This window comes from Bombyx mandarina, chromosome 04 (genome assembly GCF_030267445.1).
Source record: "Bombyx mandarina strain Sakado chromosome 04, ASM3026744v2".
In the NCBI taxonomy this organism is placed as follows: domain Eukaryota; kingdom Metazoa; phylum Arthropoda; class Insecta; order Lepidoptera; family Bombycidae; genus Bombyx; species Bombyx mandarina.
This window is the reverse complement of record NC_143211.1, coordinates 10,766,984-10,787,886: the sequence shown is the minus strand read 5'-3', so window position 1 is coordinate 10,787,886 and position 20,903 is coordinate 10,766,984. Positions and strand designations below refer to the sequence as shown.

Genomic DNA, 20,903 nt, shown 5'->3' with positions numbered 1-20,903 from the left:
TGAGCTCCTCCCATCCTCCATCCTCCACCCATCTATGCAATAAAAATAAAATAAAAAAACGTAATGGAAGCAGCAGTGAATGAAAATTTCCATTTTTTCATTTAAATAATTTTATGAATCTCCTGAGGGCTACTATTAATTAACACACACACATACAAACATTAAATCCTTTATTGTTATGTAAAGTAATTATTTAATATCACGTAAACATGACAAATATAGTTACAACGGCTGCCCCACCCTTCAAACCGAAACGCATTACTGCTTCACGGTAGAAATAGGCAGAGTGGTGGTACCTACCCGCGCGGACTCACGAGAGGTCCTACCACCACGCGTGTGTCAATATCTATTATCCTACCCATTACTGCCTCAAAAAAGTCATGCGTTTCGGTCTACAATATGACTAAGGCATTATACAAAATACATATAACAATAATTGAGATTACCGTGTTTCAATCTCACAGCACATCGTCTAATCTGATTGCAGATGTAACAAAAGAAAAACATTCTCTTTTAAGGTGGATGACGACACTTATATTGTGTTGATGTCTATTGGCTAACCCCTTTACACCAGGTGAGTTTAGAGCTCGTAAAGTCACCAGTGCAACTAAAGTGATAAGCAATTTATTATATAAAACTTCCACATATATACATTATTTTATACCCATAGATGTAACACACCTCAAAATGTCAAGAGTCAGGTATGACATTATACGTATGTATGTGACTCTTTACGCACATTCTTCGGGTTTTCCATGATTCCCAACAAGATTGTTATGGTAATTTTATAGACGCTAAAATCATCGATGTGATTCACTGATTTACTACGAGGAGAAATATTTGTATTCTTTCGTGTACTAATCACGTTTTTCCGGCTTAAATTATGGAAAGGCCTGTATATAGTTACAACGCAATTGAGACTTCGACTTCACACTTCGAAGTGGATGGCGACGTTCAAGTTATGATGAGAACGTTGACAGCAATAAGAATGAGTGTATAAACCTATTAAGTTTTTCGGGAATTTAATAATAAAGATCTCTTCCACGAAATCAGATAACAGACGAGAACAAAACGTGTTTAGAAATCGCTGAGTACCGAGTGCTTAATAATACGACACACGATTTCGCCTACTCGTCTCGAAAATCCGCATGTAGTACATACAAATGCGATATAGGTATGTATGTGTATATTGCGCGGTCGTCTGGATGAAAGCTAACAGTTAATTCTTTTTTATTTCGACCATTTAACAGATTCACACCGAAATATATAAGTATAGAGTCATTTCCAAATGATATCGCTGGTCAATTAAAGACACGTCTTTTAGATATTACGATTTTTCACGATTTGTACATTGTACATATTTTTTTAATTTTTATACGGTTTAAATTCTAATTTATAATTTCATTCGATAAAAAAGGAAAAGTTAAAATATTTTTAGTTATCTATCTCTACGTCTCGCGAAAACGAAAAAAATACTGACCTCATCAAATATCCATGACGTAGTTTCGTTTAGCTTAAAGGTACATTCTGAATGACGTCATCCCAACTTAGTTACGATTTAAGAGCTAAGAAAGTTTATTGCTAAAATAAGTCAAGGTTACTAGTATGGACGAAAGATTTCGAATAAAAAGCAGCAGCTCAAGGACTACTCTCAAAGTGGACAGTAAAATTCACGTTGTGATGTTTATGACCATTAAATTCATCATCCGTTCTATCATTCAAACCGGAAAGCAAGTTTGCTTCGCGAAGAATTTCTGCTGGTCGATCGTTGCTTGCTTGCAATAAATACTACCAGTGACTTTATCTCTCTGACTTTATTTTTTAGTCATGTACTTTGAATAGTTATTGTGAGTCGTAGGTTATAACTGTAATTGATAACAATTTTACGTTTTAAGCCATCGATTTTACGATCACTGCTTAAGCATTACGACTAATAATGTTTCGAAAATGTACAGTTTCTGTAATTTAGTTAGTTACGGACATTTGGACGCGTGAAAGTAAAAGTACTTTTAACCAAATGTAACAATGTCTTTCTGACACATGAACTAGAATGTAGGTTTCGCAATAAAGCGATATATATATAATAATATAACATTTTTTAATTAAGCAAATTATAAATTTGCGGGTTTGTTTTCTACTACACTTTGTTATTCCTTCAACGTAGAAACCATTCGTGATAAGTGCGTATTTTATTAGACAAATTGGCACTTGCCTGCGGGATTCGAACACCGACACAGTCGCATCGATCGACACGAATGCACAGGGCGTCTTTATCCTTTAGGCCACGACGATTTAATTAGGACTACGGTTTATTTGGGCTACGTCAAAACCGTTTTTATAGCGAGAACGGCCCTTTGACGACACGGGATGTGCGCGAGGTCTAAACGTTTAAAAAAAACGGTAACTAACGTGTTTTACTTTTACAATTAGTCTACATTAGAGTTTAATTATTTAGGTCATTAGTTCCGATTTATTGTAATGAACTGTTTGATGACTTTTGACATGATATCTTTGAGTGTACAGTTACACTCATTAAATTATCAAACTTACTTCGAATTGTGGTTCGATTCAATTAACATTTTTTTTAACGACTTATAACTTTATACGCGTGCATTTGACACGGTTCGAAAACCTTCGTGTAATATTACTTCAAGTGTGAATATTATATCTTTCAATGTAATCGCCTTAACGTCGGTATTTAGAGGTCAATCAATGATTAGAAGTGAGGGAAGTGACGATTGTCTTTGTTTTCCCACTCTCCCATACAATCCGCCTACGTTCACTTTTGTTTACAACAGAGCCTCAATTCCGAAACTACTATTTATGACTCGATTTTTTGACTGATGTTGAAAACATAAAGAACAAGTCATTTTAGCGCTCTACTGTGACTGTTACTTTGCATTTATATGATTACGAAACTTTCGAAAGAGAAACTGTTTTAAGTGTTACACGTAAACGAAATATTAGCGTGTTACTTTGTATAACTATCATCAAAAGTACATACGCACGAATAGATTTAGGCAATTGAATTAATCGTAGGACGACTTCTATGTAGTACTATGCAATACTAATAAAATAAAGTAACAGATCCGTGCTTAAAATTACGCAAATGAACAGGTATTGCAGTCACCCTCGCATACTTTCGCAGCTGATCTCGCGCGTAGCCCCGAGTTTCGCGAAAGGTCAACCCCGAACTTAACTATGAGATAATATTATTAAGTATAAAATAAAATTTTGAATTAGCTCACCGTTTGAGTATAGTTTTGTGTGTAATCCTGAAAGTCTGTCACTTCACAATGTTAAGGTGAGAGTTAGAATACACTCGCGGTGCTGTGTCGGTGCGCATGTTGCGCGCTCGTGTGCGGCGCGTGCGGTCGGCGCGCGGACTGCGGCGCCGCGCGATCCGGGCGACCCGCGGCCCTGGTTCACCTTAAGCTTGGCTTACACGCACCATCTTGATTACGCATTTCAAATGGTACACTTTTAAATATTAGGTCCTTACATATCGACGCTTGAAAAGCAAACTTGACTAAGCGACCATAACTGCTTTGTACATAAATTATAGGCAATAACCATATTCGATGCACAAAAAATATATATTTCTAGGCCTATTAAAATCATTTCAATCCTACAACTAGATTCGTTAAAATAGTTTTTTTTTCAATTATTTCAACTTTAAATTAGTCTACTGTAAAGTTCACGCATTGTCGCTTAGTCACGTTTGCCTTTCAAGCGTCGATATGAAATTAGCGTTCTGTCGTACTGACCACTTTGATTAGAAATATCTCCTCTTTGGTTAAAAACTCCAACTGAATTCCACTGGATGCAGAGTTTATTGATTCTCGCCCCCATGGTTTTTTTAGTAAAGGGATCAATGAACTACCTATGAGATGGCAAAAGTGCATAGATAACAACGGTGCATACCTTGATTAATTAAATATATGTTACAAAAAAAAACTGTGTTCAACCTTATTAACTGGAATCAAATAATCATCTTTACCGCATCCTATCCGGCTTTATAATGAGCTTCCGGTTCACGGTATTTCCCGGATGCCATGACATATCCCTCGAAAAATGGGCTTTTGTGATAGTTACCTGGAATTACTGATATCCATGAGCAATATTGACTACTTATCATTTGTAAATCGTCTGCCTGCGACGGCAACAAAAGTCTATGAATGAGTCAACGATTTTCGCCATCGTTTCACTTATGAACTCCGCGCAAGCAACAGCATGTTAACGGACTATGAGTGCCATCAAAATCCGAATGATACGAGTTTTCATAGAGACGTTCTGAGAATTTTGTTTCATAGTCTTTTACACATTATAGTTAAGCTAATCTTGTCTCTTATGTGAGCTCATTCGAGCTCTATCGTGGCTCGTAATGCTTTAAACCGCTATTACACGAAAACTAGATTTAAATGATAACAACAAAATATTATTTATATTTTTGTTAGATATACAGTCGATTTTATAATAAACTGACATTCCACTTGTATATTCGTCTGGTTTCACTATTTTTTTTTATTGCCTTGTAGGCATACGAGCGTACGGCCCACCTGATGGTAAGTGGTTACCGTCGCCCATGGACTTCAGCAATGCCAGGAGCAGAGCCAAGCCGCTGCCTACTGCTTAATACTCTCCACAAGCCTCGTTTTAAGAAGGACATGTCATAGCGCTCGGGAAACACCGTGGAGGGGAGCTCATTCCATAGCCGGATGGTACGTGGCACATTCCATAGCCGGATGGTACGTTCACTACACTCTATATCGGCTTAGGCGAAGACTCGTGCTCAATTTGATTAGTCCGAGCTTTTTAACGTTCTCGATAGCGTTAAAGTTAGCTCAAATTTGTATGAATTTGGAACATTCGCCTAGGTTTGCCGCTAGGGGCGTTGTTCCAACTGCATCCAAATTTCAGTTAACTTTTACGATATCGAGAACGTTAAAAAACTCTCACTAAGCAGACAGCACTGGAATGAAAGACAGCCTCTCGTTTTCGTAGGGCTCGCATTATTTCCGTGCCGAATTTCGTCAAAATCAGTTCTCTAGTTGGACTTCTTCAGTTACTGATCCATTCAATAGAACGTTTGTCATTTAAAACCATGTGCGTACTAATGCAGAATCTTCGAAACTTTGACTAATTTCAAAATCGATTACAATAGTAAAGTAATATATAGTATACTAGCTTTTGCCTGCGACTTCGTCCGCGTGGAATAGTTATTTTGGCATAACGCTAAATTTTACCCCCACTTCATTTACGTAGAAAGTGAAAATATTTTGAAACTTTATTGGTGCTCCACTTATATCGGTCTCATGATGTTATATATACTTAGTCTGGTCATAAATACTGTTACAATTAAAATAAACCAAATATTACATTTGAATTTGGAATCTGTCATTTTTATATGATTGCTCATTGAGTTTTCTCATTTTGGCGCCAATACATTGTACAATATTTTGCGATATTAAAATGAAGTGGGGTGATAAAGAGAACCGAATCGCTGTGATTGCATTACACAAAGTAGGTATGGAGCCTAATGCAATTTTTAAAACTCTCCATACACTTGGTATCAGTAAAATGTTTGTGTATTAATAGGTGCAATGAGACCTCCTCTGTTTGTGACAGAAAAAGATCTGGCCGTCCACGTACTGTTCGTACGAAAAAGGTGGTCAAAGCAGTAAGCGAAAGAATTCGAAGAAATCCTGTCCGAAAGCAAAATATTTTATCTCGAGAGATGAAGATAGCACCTAGAACCATGTCGCGTATTTTAAAAGATGACTTAGGACTTGTAGCCTATAAGAGACGTACTGGTCATTTCTTAACTGATAATTTAAAAGAGCGCATTTTTGACGAAGCATGTTGCTGATAACTTTATTTCTGTAATCTGACGAAGCATGTTGCGGATAATAACATGTACTTTTAGGTTAGGAATATTGTGTTCTTTTTTTTATAATAAATATATTGATTAAGGTTTAAACAATTATATTTTTAAATAATAAAAATAAATATTATAAAAATTTAAAAGAGAATAGGGTGGTAAAATCGAAACAACTACTGAAGCGGTACGCAAAGGGAGGTCATAGAAAAATTTTGTTTACGGATGAGAATTTTTTTTACAATTGAGCAACATTTTAACAAACAAAATGACCGTATTTATTGGTATTTATGCTCAAAGCTCTAAGGAAGCTTCCCAATTAGTCGACAGAGTGCAACGTGGGCTCTATCCGACTTCAGTGATGGTTTGGTGGGGTATTAGCTATGAAGGAGTGACTGAGCCATACTTTTGTGAAAAAGGTATCAAAACATCGGCACAAGTGTATCAAGATACCATTCTTGAGAAGGTAGTGAAGCCCCTTAACAACACCATGTTCAATAATCAAGAATGGTCCTTCCAGCAAGACTCGGCACCAGGTCATAAAGCTCGGTCTACGCAGTCTTGGTTGGAAACGAACGTTTCGGACTTCATCAGAGCTGAAGACTGGCCGTCGTCTAGTCCCGATCTTAATCCGCTGGATTATGATTTATGGTCAGTTTTAGAGAGTACGGCTTGCTCTAAACGCCATGATAATTTGGAGTCCCTAAAACATTCCGTACGATTGGCAGTGAAAAATTTGCGTGCATTTATTGATAACTGGCCTCAACGTTTAAAGGACTGTATTGCAGCCAATGGAGACCACTTCGAATAAGCTTTTTATACTATAAATTGTTTTATATTTATGTATTAACACACTGTAAAAGTAATAAATGTTATTTGCAATAGTTTTTTTTTCCTTTGTGTCAGTATTTATGGCAAGACTAGGTATATAGCCTATAGCCTTCCTTAATAAATGGACTTTCTAACACTGAAAGAATTTTTCAAATCAGACCAGTAGTTTCTGAGATTAGCGCGCTCAAACAACCAAACAAACAAACTCTTCAGCTTTATAATCTATATCTATACTAATATATAAATCTACAGTGTTTTTTACGGATGTTCAGTTAAAACTACCGAACCATGCATCCGATTGACTTAAAACTTGGTATCCATGCAGAAAATACATGTACATAATGGGCTAATATTTATATGAGTGTTGGACTCCCTACACCAGTTGCGGGGGCGTTAATTATGAGATACTTTATGGGGGTGAGAAATAATAATGTTAATTTTAAATGCCCAGCGAAGCGGACGGGTACAGCTAGTATTAGTATAGATATGTACGAGTATATCGTGGGTAGTAAACAAAACCGTTGCAATGAAAACTGTTTTATTGAGTAATAAATATAAAAGCGTTTTTCGTTTGGATAAACATTATCCGTAGTTTTCCCTGAAGCGCACAGTGCTCCTTCTCGGGTGCGGTCCCTCGTCATCGTCGCTGTCGAATGCCGGTTCGTATCCCTTGTTGATGTACGTGCTTGTCGTAGAAGCGCGACCTCCCATTTCGTTCATCTACGAAAGTAAAACATTACTAACCGCCGAAAAAAACTATGACTTTCCAAACCTTGCCATCAGCTGTGTTAAAAAAAATATACTGGCGTGCTTTAGACCACACAACTGAGGTAAAACTTCTTTAGCTCCATCTACATGCATGTATGTATAATATATATTTTATATTATATGTTGATATATGCACAGTATACATGTACATACATATATTAATTTTCTATAAATATTTAAATTTATTATGGGTTTTCATTTGAGAGCAAGAGAGAAAGAAAATGTGTGACAATATCGCACCTCTCTCTCTTGCCCCTACAGTAATATATGAAACGTAACTCTGTCTCTTTCTATCTTCACTAACTTATATATTTTTCTCAACTTCCCATCGCCTCGCCCGATCACACTTTTCGTAACACTCTCGTCACGCATTACAACGTTACTCCCCAAGTCAAGAGCGAGTAAATAAGTTTTCCTTAAAAAATCGAAAACAGCCAATCAGGTTGATTCAAGACATTGAAATCACGGCTAGCTGGAAACGAATTGACTGTGTATTATTCCAGTTTGAAGAGCGGACGACTATTCTATACATTAATATATGGACTGTAGGCACATTAGCAATATAAAGCAATTATAAATATGTCTCCGCACCGTTCCTTTGGGCAGGTCGTACAGATACCCGGAGGCGGAGTCCCGGGCGTTTTGCAACTGCGATCTTCTCTTCTCGGCCAGCAGAGAGTCTCTTCTGGTCTTGAGAGCTCGTAGAGTCGCGCGACGTGTTGCGTCATTGGCGCCCAGCGATGGAATGCGAGTTGCTACATCTGTTACATTAATATTAGCGATCGTTGTACAGCATCCATGCGTTCCGATTTATGAGGGTAGGGACATACAAAATTATTTGATGAGTACGAGAATATGCGGTATTTCGATATGGAAGTATTTTATCACACAATGGGCCTGATTCTATTATTGATATAGTAACGTGGGGTCTCTATATTCGATCTACAAAACATTTTGTGGATATCATCGTAAGGACCCGCTAAAATGCTAAGTCAAAAAATGCAACACGCGCTTTAGAACTTAAACTTTCAGATGTATTATATCTCATTATCTTTCAGGCTAAATCCTATAGGTCTATCTTTGTCTCTTTTTAGTGTCACTTTTTCGTTTCATCAAATGAAAACAGTCCTAGAGAAGTTTTCAGTTAATAAATACTGTCTGTACCATTTTTTTTTATTGCCTATGTGGCTGGATCCACCTGGTTTTAAGTGGTTACTGGAGCCCATAGACATCTACGACTTAAATGCGCCACCCACCTTGAGATACAAGTTCTAAGGTCTCAAGTATAGTTACAACGGCTGCCCCGCCTTTCAAACCGAAACGCATTACGCTTCACGGCAGAAATAGACAGGGTGGTGGTACCTACCCGCGCGGACTCACAAGAGGTCCTACCACCAGTAGTAAACCAAATGATACTAACTCGGATCACCCTGCTGCAGTATGGTGAGCCGCCTCTTGAAGTTGGCGTCCAAGTTGATGACGCTCTGTTTCGTGTGACGCGACTTCTCCAGGTTATGCAGCGTTTTCCTTCGGGAGAGATTCGACTCGTCGATGCCGCGTCTGTCCAGGTCGTCTGTGTTCAACTTCTGTAGATCTTTCGCTATTTCGATAGCGTGCTTCTCCAGTAGAGCGTCTTCTGACATTTCGCCGGCCTTAATATATAACATTTTCAATCATTGCTTTAATAAATCAGAGACTAGTGTTGTGTAATAAGGAAATCAAACATTATTTTTAAATGTTCCGTTATTACTTACTGATCTTAGTAGGTATATTCGTACGATTAAGTGTCATCATCCCTAGCCTATTTCTGTTACAAAAATGTACGTATATCTGATTACATTAAAATAGTTTAATTAACTGTCGATTTATAGCTCGAAGGTGGGGTATCCATGATTTCAATATTTCATCAATATGTTGTATGTTATAATCTAGACAAGAATCTAAAAGCAGTTTTGATTTAAAGTAGTTTCGACTTTATTCCTTCTTGAATAAAATATTTTTTTATAATCGTTACCGATAAAAAAATTCAGTTGGACAGTTCTGTTCTTTTTAACTTAAGTCCCAGAAGATATTAATACTGACGTCTGATGCTAATAGGGTCAATATCAATAATCATTGCTTTCAGTATAATGCATTAGAACAATGAGGCATCAACAACCGTTATTGATTATTTATTTTATTTATTACTGTAATAATAATAAAAATATTATTATTTAACAAGTTGACTACCATGTAGGTCACCGGTGCCCTACGCGGCGCACTGAAGTAATTATGTCGATTTCTATTACTAAGCGCCTAAAAGTTATAGAAAAAAAAATTGTATTCTCGACAATATTAACTACCTAAACACAGCACCCTTATAGCACAGATAATAATTATTTAGTCAGTTCCTAATTAGGTTTAAAATAGAAATACACTTACCCTTTTAGTAAAGTACCAGTTGAGATGTACGGTTGACAGCAAATGTGTTAACGTGCCCAATCGATGGAACAACATGCCGAAGAACTGAATGATCAATACGGTGCCGAAGAATATCAAGAAAATCGACCCGATAGGCTCCAAGGTCAGGTATTCTTGCTCGATGTTGATCTTGGGACGTAAAATATGCATTACGTGTCACGAAACCGCACGCTTTCGTTAATTCACACAATGAGGCCCGTCTATGACTCTATCGTTCGGTTTAAAGGGTGGGTCAGCCGTCTTACTGCTAAAACTGACACCTTAAAACTCATATCTCAAAGTAGGTGGCGGCATTTATGTAGTAGATATCTATGGGCTCCGGTAACCACTTAACAACAGGTGAGTCTTGAATTCGTCCACCCACCTAAGCAATAAAAAAAACTTTAAACGAGTGTGAAACTTATCATTGACACTGTTCTATCAGCCTGGCTTGACCCATCAATGTGCTCAGAGCGAGTTTTATTAACGTTCTCGTTAGCGTAAAAGTAAACTCAAATTTGTATGCAATTGGAACAACTTCCCTAGCGGTAAACGTAGGCAAACGCTCCAACTCCATACCAATTTGAGTTAACTTTTACGCTATCGAGGACGTTAAAAAACTCGCACTAAACACACAGTTTCCGTATCGTAAAACACGACTACGGGATTCACCGGAGAACGGACTCGTGTCTTCTAAGTATTATACCAGAGTACTGCGATCGCCAAACATATCCCGGTAGGACGTATTGTAAATCCGCATGGGTATATACCACCACTGCCCGTTTCTCTCGCGAAGCAATCATAAATTCTAATTTTAAAGTTCAGCTAAACATTAAACAAATCCCATCAATCAGATAAACCAAACGCGAACGTAGAAGTTGTTTCTAATATGATAAGGGTTGTTCAATAGTGCATTCCAAGTCTCAATATAAACAGTGCTGAAAAAAACATGATACTAGAGACTACTAGAGACTAATTTTACTGGTGGTAGGACCTCTTGTGAGTCCGCACGGATGGGTACCACCGCCCTGCCTATTTCTTTGAAGGGTGGGACAGCCATTGTAACTATACTTGAGACCTTAGAACTTATATCTCAAGGTGGAAGGCGCATTTACGTTTCAGATGTCTACGGGCTCCAGTAACCACTTAACACCAGGTGGGCTGTGAGCTCGTCCACCCATCTAAGCAATAAAAAAAAAAAAAATGATGTAATGTGAAAGGAATCGTGCATTCCAAGTCTCAATATAAACAGTGCTGAAAAAAACATGATACTAGAGACTAATGGTTGAAATACTCACAACGTTATTCTCATTGTCGTATTCGATGAAGACTTTCTGCCCGAGCGGCCATCGGAAGTGCAGCAGATTTTGATTGAGTTGCAACAAGAATATGACGAGTATGAACAAAGAGTTCAACATGACGAACGCGAACACCGTTGTGTCGCGAAGCTTCTTCAGATCGTTCTCAACGCGTGCCTGGCGAATTCAAATTTTCGTTAATTTGTTGATTAGAAAGAAGAAAAAAAGAACAGTTATTTTCGTTTCAGATTTGTGATCATTTGTTTTGACAGACGTAAAATTACATACAAATTGAAATTTAGAAGTTGGAATGTTTTTTTTCAAGATAGGTACTAAATTAATTTGTCTTCGCCTATTGATATAAAGATTCAATAGCATTGTTTGCTAAGGCCTAGTAACTACAAAACAATAATAAGCCGTAATATCTTCTATTCGGCTACGGCGATGAAGACAAAGCGTCAAGAAGTTTATCTTAGGGATGAGTTCGAAGAACCTTCGGTGCCTGGCTTAAAAAGGCCCTGTACTCTATTGTCTATATTTTCATCAAACAACACAAACTTGATATCTTGTCTTAGTTGACATAACTCAACGTTGATGTCTTCATATGTTACAGTGATGATTTTGTGATCGTTGTGCCGAAGCTACCATGAAAGCTACCATGATTTTCATTAAGAATGAAAGGCCGAAAGTGCCACTTTGCATTGCCTATCCTGGCAACACACATGACACTTTTTTTCCTACCTAAGCTGATAGTTTTGAGAGGCTGGCAGCGTAACCTAATAAGTAAGTGAGCTCACAGGGCTCAACTCTGACGATGTTGCTAACACAAATCCTAGCAAGAGCAGTGGTTCGCAGAATCTACCACCGGATCGGAAATGTGACCCACTGAGAAGATCCGGCGTGAAACTCATTGGGCTGTGTTTGTAGGTTGTTTTACTTGCCGAGCTCTTCGTCGCAAGCGACGGGTTCGACGGTAACGATGACCGGTGCTTGAGGTACCTAAAAGCACCGCTAGTGGATCGGACACAGGTCACTATACGTTTGTGTGTGATTACGACTGAGATTGCTGAAGTTGAAAGAAAAACGTCACAGCCTAAACGATAAGACGTCCGTTGCATTCGTATCTAGTGATGCAACGGTGTTCGAATCACGCGAGTACCAATTTTTCTAAGAATATTACGTATAGCGACCCGCCCTCGCTTCGCTTCGGAAACATTAAAACACACATGAAACCAAAAAAAAAATAAAAAAAAGTAGCCTATGTTCATCAGGGACAATTTCGGCTTCTAATGGAAAAATAATTTTTCAAATCGGTCCAGTAGTTTCGGGGCCTATTCGAAACAAACAAACAAACAAATCTTTCCTCTTTATAATATTAGTATAGATTTGACAAATGTTCACACGATAGACTTACACGGTGAATAACATCGTGTAATATATTAAAAATCAAACCCGCAAAATTATAATTTTCGTAAACACTAGTAGTAGGACCTCTTGTGAATCCGCACGGGCAGGTACCACCACCCTGCATATTTCTGCCGTGAAGCAGTAATGCGTTTCGGTTTGAAGGGTGGGGCAGCCGTTACAACTATACTGAGACCTGGAAACCTAGAGACATTAAAATATAATGGATTTATAATATGTATGAGATACAGGAAACATCGAATTTAAGGCATAAAAGAATAGTAGTTAAATTTAAAATAAAGATTTACCTTTTCTTCTTTATTTTCTTCGATGGGCCTCAAGTAAACGTCGATCATGTCCTTCCAGAATCTGATCTCGGCCGTCGTCAAGAAGTCCACTTCGCCCTTCTGCAGGTCCGGGTCTTCGATCCAATATGGATTGATTAGATCGTCGCGATCTTCCTACAACGACAGAGGGCCTTTTAAATAAATTTTAAAGCAGTTTTTTTTTTATTGCTTAGATGGGTGGACGAGCTCACAGTCCACTTGGTGTTAAGTAGTTACTGGAGCCCATAGACATCTACAACGCAAATGCGCCACCCATCTTGAGATATAAGGTAAAATCCAAGGTCTCAAGTATTCCAATTGTTCTAATTCCTCCAATTGTTTTTCTTTATGTCACACTTTCACAAAATATTTTTTATGCCCCTGTAGGGAAACGAAGCACGCGGCCCACCTGATAGTGTAGTTCCGTCGCCCATGGACTTCAGCAATACTAGGGGCAGAGCCAAGCCGCTGCCTACCGTTATGTAATCTCCGAAAGCCTCATTTGAAAAAGGACATGTCATACATAGCACTCGGGAAACACTAAGTTTAGTGAACTTTAATTACCTTAGAAGGTATATGTAGATAGATATACCTATAAAGATTTCTGTTGGAATGTGCAAGTAGGATACTCACAAAACTAACGTTGAACACCAACGATTGAATTAAAAGCAATATTTATGGATCACATTAATTCGATAGACTTTATAAAAATTCAAAACTATAATTTAAATTAAAACACAAATATTCAGTGCCGGCGTATGAGTTGTCTGTGGCCAATCAGCTTAATGTAATCGAATAGTCAGAAATTATAAATTTCAATAATATTAGACTCATATACAGGGTGGCCCATAAGTCCTTTGAAAAGTAAAATTTGAATAAAACGAACAGGGCGCGCGTGAGCGGTGCAGGGGAAGCGTGGGGAGTAACTTCGGTTTCTGGGAATTTAGTCGCGATGGAGCGTTTTACCGGAGCGGACCGTGCGTTTTGTGTGCGCGAGTTTTATAAAAACGACAATTCGGCAACCGTTGCGCGGCGTAAATTTCGAGAACACAAAGGTTTACACAACTTTGACGACACTCCAACTCTTCAAACGATTAAGAACTGGGTTGCTAAGTTCGAGGAGACCGGTTCGACGTTAGATAAACCGCGGTTGGGTCGCCCAAGGTCGTCACGTACGGAACAAAACATAGACACAGTGACACAGTCTATTCGCGAAAATCCGACACAGTCAACTCGTAAGCGATATGTGGCTATGATCGAAGAGTTTTTCATACCAGAATTGCAAAACTTTTCAGGCTTTAATGCCAGGACGTGGTTTCAACAGGATGGGGCCACTTCTCACACCTCTAACACTGCTATGCCCGTTATCCGTCAACTTTTTCCTGGCAAAGTTATCTGTAAGAGAGGAGACATTTCCTGGCCTCCACGTAGTCCAGATCTGACCCCGATGGATTTTTTTTTGTGGGGCTACCTTAAGGCTAAAGTATACGACACAAATCCGCGGTCAATTGAGGCCCTAAAAGAAAACATCCGCAGAGAAATGACAAGCATTTCAGCAGTGACGTGCCGCGCAGTCATCGACAATTTTAGACGTCGTTTGCAAGAGTGCCGTGATCGCAACGGATTACATTTAGGAGATGTTATTTTCAAAAAATAATTCCCGTTTTTTAAGCTTTTTATGTAAATAAAAATTTAATTCATAATGTAATTAGTTTTATTTTAATAATTTTTTTTCATATCAAAGGACTTATGGGCCACCCTGTATAATCCAACAAAAACCTTCAAGATGGCGAAAACGATTCTATGGCCTGTTTGACGCTACTACAGATACTTAGACAAAGACTTATGTATACATTGATTATAATTATTTATTTAAATGAGTCTGAATCCGGTTTTACTTTAAGATAAGATAATCTTGTCGTATCCATTTTACTATTGCATCGACCATCAATGGAACCGATTTAATTCCCATAGTCTAAAAAACCAATTATTCTATTCCATTCATTCAAAGTACATTTTAAACATTTTTGTATTTTGTAAATGCAATCGGGACCTCCCTTCTTCGATTCTCCAAGAGTTATGAAACGACGACTTCCCTCAAACGACTTTGACTTTACGGGATGTCCATGAGCATCAGTAACCATGAAGTTCGTATGGGTTCGACTATAAAAAATCGGTTACTTTGATTTCACATTTCAAGCGATGCTAAGACGGGTGTTCAGTTTCTGAACGACAAAATGTCAGCGAGCGACGTCCGCCATGACACCAATCTCCTTTCAAATCCAGCCGCCGAGAGCAATGCATCAATTATATATTTCTCTTACATTAAGTATTTAATTTGTCTTATAAAGGTACAATAAATATCTCAAAATAACAAATACAGAGCACGCTCAATCACCACAACGCAACATATGGTCCTTCGAGCCGGATATGAACCAGCAACCTATGGACTCAGAGCGCAACACGGGTTACTGTTTTTCTATGATTGACGGATTGCTGGTGGCCCGGTTTCTAGTTTCACCAGGACAGGAGCAAAGACTCAGCCAAGGAGGATGGGTTTTACTAATAACTACCCGAGTGTCTCCAGAAGAGACCTAACAGCTCAAAGACAGCTGCTTCACGAATGCACGCGCTACTACTAGTAAAGCGTAATGTGATTACGATTGAGACTTCGACCCAATGGCTTGGGGTGGTTGGAGGAATTAGCGTCGTAAAATTCTAATAATAGTAATCATATTTCCGTACCCGTGGTAAATCAACGGACGCTTCACTGTCCGGATATTCTTGCAACATGTCGAGCGAGTCCCGACGCAAGCCCATCGACGAACGACGACGCGGTGGAGGGGACTCTGACATTTCAGTTGCACCGCTAAATAGTAAACACCACGGAATAGATAAATAAGGTTGGAAAGGCCTTTGCTCTAATTTTGTATTAGAACCAGTGTCGCCGCTTCATCCCCACTATTTTAATTTCTACACATACACACACTGTGATTACAAGTATTTCGCACACAACAAAAACACCCACACATAAATCTCAGGACAGATATTCGTTCGCAAACTAGCACAAAACACCCGTAGGCATACACACTCACACACGCAAAAAGGCAATAAAAATGTTCATACACGCTAGTGCTTGATAAAATCGATATTCTTTATCGATAAATTATCTGATGAATGAATGGAGAAAATTAAACATGAAATAAATATTGAAAAAAAAACTATTTTACTTTTATTAATTACAAATAGTCATTGTCGCTGGAATAAAACGTATTTGTTAAGCAGTTGGCGCTTGCTATTAATTGCGAATGAATTTTTCAAAACTAAGTGTATTCTGATTTTTTTTATGGTAAAATCATTTTCAGTAAAATGTTTAGAGCAAATAGTACTCGTCTTTGTCTCCAGTTTCCTCTACCTGTCACGTCAATCCATTGTTCCCTGGCGTTAGGTTCTTTAGGAAACCTAAAATTTTTAATTTACTGCATAAGTCAAATAGCATTTTACTTAGATTTTAATACGTCTTAGACAATATAGTAAGTACCCGTAAATGAGAGGTCTACATGTCCCTTTATATTATACCTTCACTTTAATTCAATGATAATAATTCAATAATAATAATACATATTTATTTTACTCAAAATACGTCTCACTAAGAATATACTAGGTATCATTAATTAAATATAAAATAATGCAAAAATTATCCATGTCAAATGTAAATATAGTCGAGAATTCTGTCGATGATTTTATTTCACCACATGGTCACCTCACTATCGACAAACTGCACCACGGCCAATCAGGGCAAAGGCCGAAAGGAGAAACCCCATTTTGGGCCTAAGCGTTACACGAATGGGATATGTACCAAAAAATTCGTCTATTTTGCTTGATTAACCTATTAAAATCTTAGCTTCATTGACAATGGCCAAGTGTAGAAAATAAGTTGAATTCAATTTTTTGTTTTAAACAATCTTTGTAAACATCTGCAACACTTATTTCAATATACGTAACTAGCTCCACAAACGTGCGGATTAGAATTAGAACATCCATAAAATAGGATCGATTTAGTGGAAATCAAGTGTAAAAAATAATTAATACTCTTTTGCTTTAGGATAAATGACTGTTTTTATAGGTATTTTAATCAATGTAAATAGAGTATGGCCATCGAATCGTGACACAACTACTTACAATGGCGGCAATTCAAAATATCTACAACTGACAACATTAAATATAGCATGAAAGGGTAGTTTTGCATTTTTATATTAATGTGACTATGCCATAGAAAAACACAAATGTATCAAATCGTGTTATGTTTTTTTTTTTTTTTTTTAAGAGATTTTGTGACCTGGTAACTAAGACCTTTAAGTCATGTCTTATTTTACTTTATTTTCTTAATTTTATGAAAAATGATAATATGGAGTGAAATGAAATGAAGATGATTAATTTGAGATATTAATCAACTGGGATGAAATTTAATGAAATGAGATGATATGGGATGAAATATAATCGCAGTAAAATGGTGGTCATTTACTGAGATTTTTTCAGTGGACTTTTTGGAGGAACCCGAGAAGTTACGTCCAGCAGCTTTGTTTCATTTTCCCACATTTGTGCACTTTCACAGATATTAAACAGTTAATAAACCACCATTATTACACATTTAAACCTGAAGAAACACTAAATAGACAAAATAAAACAAATCACACAACTTCACTCCTCGCGTTCCCGCCAAAAAGTCCAATCGTGTTATGTTATCTTTAATGTTGCCAACTGAAGATATTTTGGATTTTGCCGTAAAGCAGTAATGCGTTTCAGTTTGAAGGGCGGGGCAGCCGTTGTAACTATACTGAGACCTTAGAACTTATATCTCAAGGTGGGTGGCGCATTTACGTCGTAGATGTCTATGAGCTCCAGTAACCACTTAACATCAGGTGGGCTGTGAGCTCGTCGATGGGTATCTAAGCAATAAAAAACAAAAATAAAAAAGGCATGAACTAAAATGAAATGAAATGTGATGAGATAATATGGGAGCACGTAATGATTTATATTTTATATAAAAAAGCTATCATATAAATATAGTTTTTCATATAAAAAAGTTTTCATTAAAATTAAAATAAGACTGACCTAAAGGTCTTAGTTACCAGGTCATAAAATCCCTTAAAAAAATCATTTCGTGCGCAGCGCGTTTCGCATTACGTTGTTTTTAATTTTTGGCTTTCGTTCGTTTTCGTAAACAACCTAACGCGCGATTTCTCGTAACAGGTTCCATTTTTATTTTAAAGCAACCTGTTGCTGCAACAGGTTTCGTAAAAAATTACTCATCTTTAGTAGGAAATAGCCTCAAAAATATCGTTTTTATTAAAATATCTCGAACAATAAACATAACCTAAAATGAAAACATTGTCTGATTTTACCAATTTGGCCATTGCTGGGAGACCTGAAAATTGGGCTCATGAAACCTTCTTAGGTATTGTAACTTATGCCCAAATTCTAGCACTGTAACGCCAGGCCCAAGTTTGTATGGATTTCGGGTTTGTCCTTTCAAAGATTGAAGTGTAGAGAACGCAATGCATGTAGTACATTAGAAGCTGACTTGGTCATTGCGTTCATTGGGCGAGTACACATCGCGCAATGTATGCTATTTATAACTTGCTGCAATTATATTGTTAATGTTTGGAATTTCATAATGCTCAGTATATTTTTATGTTTTAGACAAATAATATTGTAATTAAATGGTAATTTCGACTTACCGATCGAAAGATCTACCTCCTCGCTCTATAGTTGAGGTCTGATTTTTTGTTTTACAAGTTATAATTGCACAACACGGCACTATAAAGCGGAGATCTGTTCGCCAAAGTAGTCCGAAGCGCACTAAACGCGGTGAATGAAAGAATCGGTCGAGTTATGTTTGTACAATCATAACTGTGGCACGCTTGCCCCGCCTACATTACCATTCCAACCTTATTTATCTATTCCGTGGTAAACACTCATATCATATTTACTGATGGTAGGACCTCTTGTGAGTCCGCGTGATAGGTAGATAAGAGAAAATTCGAAATTTGAACACAACACCGTTTCGACTTCGGGAAGTCGAGTCTCTTAGCACCCTACATCTATATACATATACATATCGAGGAGTGAAAGGCTATTTCGTTTTCACTACAAACCATTTGGCCAAGGCCACTTTGTTAACATTTCTGTTAATACGCGACATTTATCTATGTAATAAAGGTGAGTTTTATTTGGTTATAGTATCAAAAGTTGGACGGTTTTTAATTGAACTTCAATTATGTTTATGCCATTCAAATATCTGAAGAAGTTTTTTGGTCAAGACCTTTTTTCCAAGACTTTACTTTAAGTGGCTCTCCAGTCGCGAAAATGTCGCTTAAGCCTTTCTTTCACCCGTCAATATGTATATTATTATCAATTTGTTCGTATTTTGGACGTCAACGTATCGTTTATTAGCTAGAATTAAAACTTTTTAATCTTTGTCGAAACTTCATGAAGTTTTTCTTATATGGTACCTACTTAACAATATACGAAAGGCGTCGAATAGTTTCAACCGACAACTTTATCATTAGCCTCAAAGGAACGTGGTCGGACATCTATATATATAAAAATGAATTGCTGTTCGTTAGTTTCGCTAAAACTCGAGAGCGTTTGGACTGATTTGGCTAATTTTGGTCTTGAATTATTTGTGGAAGTCCAGAGAAGGTTTAAAGGGTAGATAAATATGAAAATCCTTGGAATTAAATAAAAATAATTGTTTTTCCTTTGTCGTGTCCCCCGTCTGACGGATTCCTTTTGTTTGTATTATGTTTATTTTATACAAAAGTTTAGGTCTTTTATTTCTCGATTGAGGCACTGCGAAGTCTGCCGGGTCAGCTAGTCATTAATAAAAAATTTGAGCGACAAAAACTGTTCCTAGTGTTTAAAATGTCAGAAAAACCAAACAATCACTTTACATACAGTGCCAACAATTTCTTTTCTATTTTCTCAATGGAGTTGGCGATCTGCAGTAAGTGCAGGTCGTCCTTGTGATCCTTCGGGTTCGTGCAGCACATGCACCGGAACAAACCGGCGATACCGAACTCCAATGTACCCGACGTCTCGTCTGCAAGTCCAAACTTTTTCAATATATTCTGGCTGTCCATTTTCTTCTTTGCTTCCTCCGCAAGTTTCTTCTCCATCTCTAACATCTGAAATAATGCAAATAATATATTTCTTTTTTTTCTACCTATGCTGATAGCCTTGAGAGGCTTGATTTCAGCTTCGCCTTAACATGTAAGTGAGGTCACGAGGCTCAAACCAGAGTGTTGCTAACACTGGCCCTAGCAAGAGCAGTGCTTCGCAGAATCTACCACCGGATCGGAAATGAATTCGACGGAACGGATTCGACGAGAATATATTACTTCTACGTGTTTGCTTCAGTAGAAAACCCGAAAAATATTCACACAAATCCTTTAATAAACGGGGTATATTACCGTTCACGAGAATTTTTAACAAACGCTATGACATTTCTTTCTTCAAATAAAATTTGATTAGATTCCTCAGCGCTAGATATCAGCCTGGCATTACTCATGTTCACAAGAGACGCTGAACTCTTTGTTGACAGAGAGCCAGAAAAAAAAAAAAAAATACTTAAAATAATTTATTACGTACCTTAGGAGTTTTCTTTTGTTCGATTTCTCGAGTACCCCACGAAACATTGTTGAGATTGCACAAGGAGTAAACAATCAACAACAAATACATGCTCGGAATTGTAATGTAGTAGATGCAAATGTACATCAAACAACTCATCTCTTGGGGATGAAGCGCGGCCGTTACGAAGAAGAGACCAAACGTTGCAACCGTGAAGATACTAGATGGCGCTAACCAACCGTCTTCGACGATCTGTAGCGCTATACCAATTATCACTAACATCATTATCATTGCATACACGCATGTGATCATATTAGCAAACATGAG

General features: G+C 37.6%; 2 protein-coding genes across 3 annotated transcripts in view; both read right to left on the bottom strand.

The window, feature by feature from the left end:
• Positions 1-3,388, bottom strand: part of kkv (hyaluronan synthase-like protein kkv) — a 37,915-nt gene extending 34,527 nt beyond the window's left edge. For both annotated transcript variants that reach the window (XM_028174544.2, XM_028174543.2), the window contains exon 1: positions 3,249-3,388. The gene's annotated coding sequence lies outside the window, so the exon portion shown is untranslated. The remainder of the gene's footprint in view (positions 1-3,248) is intronic.
• A 3,842-nt stretch (positions 3,389-7,230) lies between these two features.
• LOC114243166 (chitin synthase chs-2) overlaps positions 7,231-20,903 on the bottom strand; it is a 29,343-nt gene continuing 15,670 nt past the window's right edge. Inside the window, exons 16-24 of the mRNA XM_028174564.2 lie at positions 20,598-20,903; positions 19,905-20,134; positions 15,690-15,813; positions 12,927-13,079; positions 11,215-11,391; positions 9,899-10,066; positions 8,898-9,129; positions 8,069-8,238; positions 7,231-7,429 (exon numbers count right to left, since the gene is read on the bottom strand). Coding sequence (XP_028030365.2) covers positions 7,292-7,429; positions 8,069-8,238; positions 8,898-9,129; positions 9,899-10,066; positions 11,215-11,391; positions 12,927-13,079; positions 15,690-15,813; positions 19,905-20,134; positions 20,598-20,903 — 1,698 coding nt within the window. The 3' untranslated portion in view covers positions 7,231-7,291. The remainder of the gene's footprint in view (positions 7,430-8,068; positions 8,239-8,897; positions 9,130-9,898; positions 10,067-11,214; positions 11,392-12,926; positions 13,080-15,689; positions 15,814-19,904; positions 20,135-20,597) is intronic.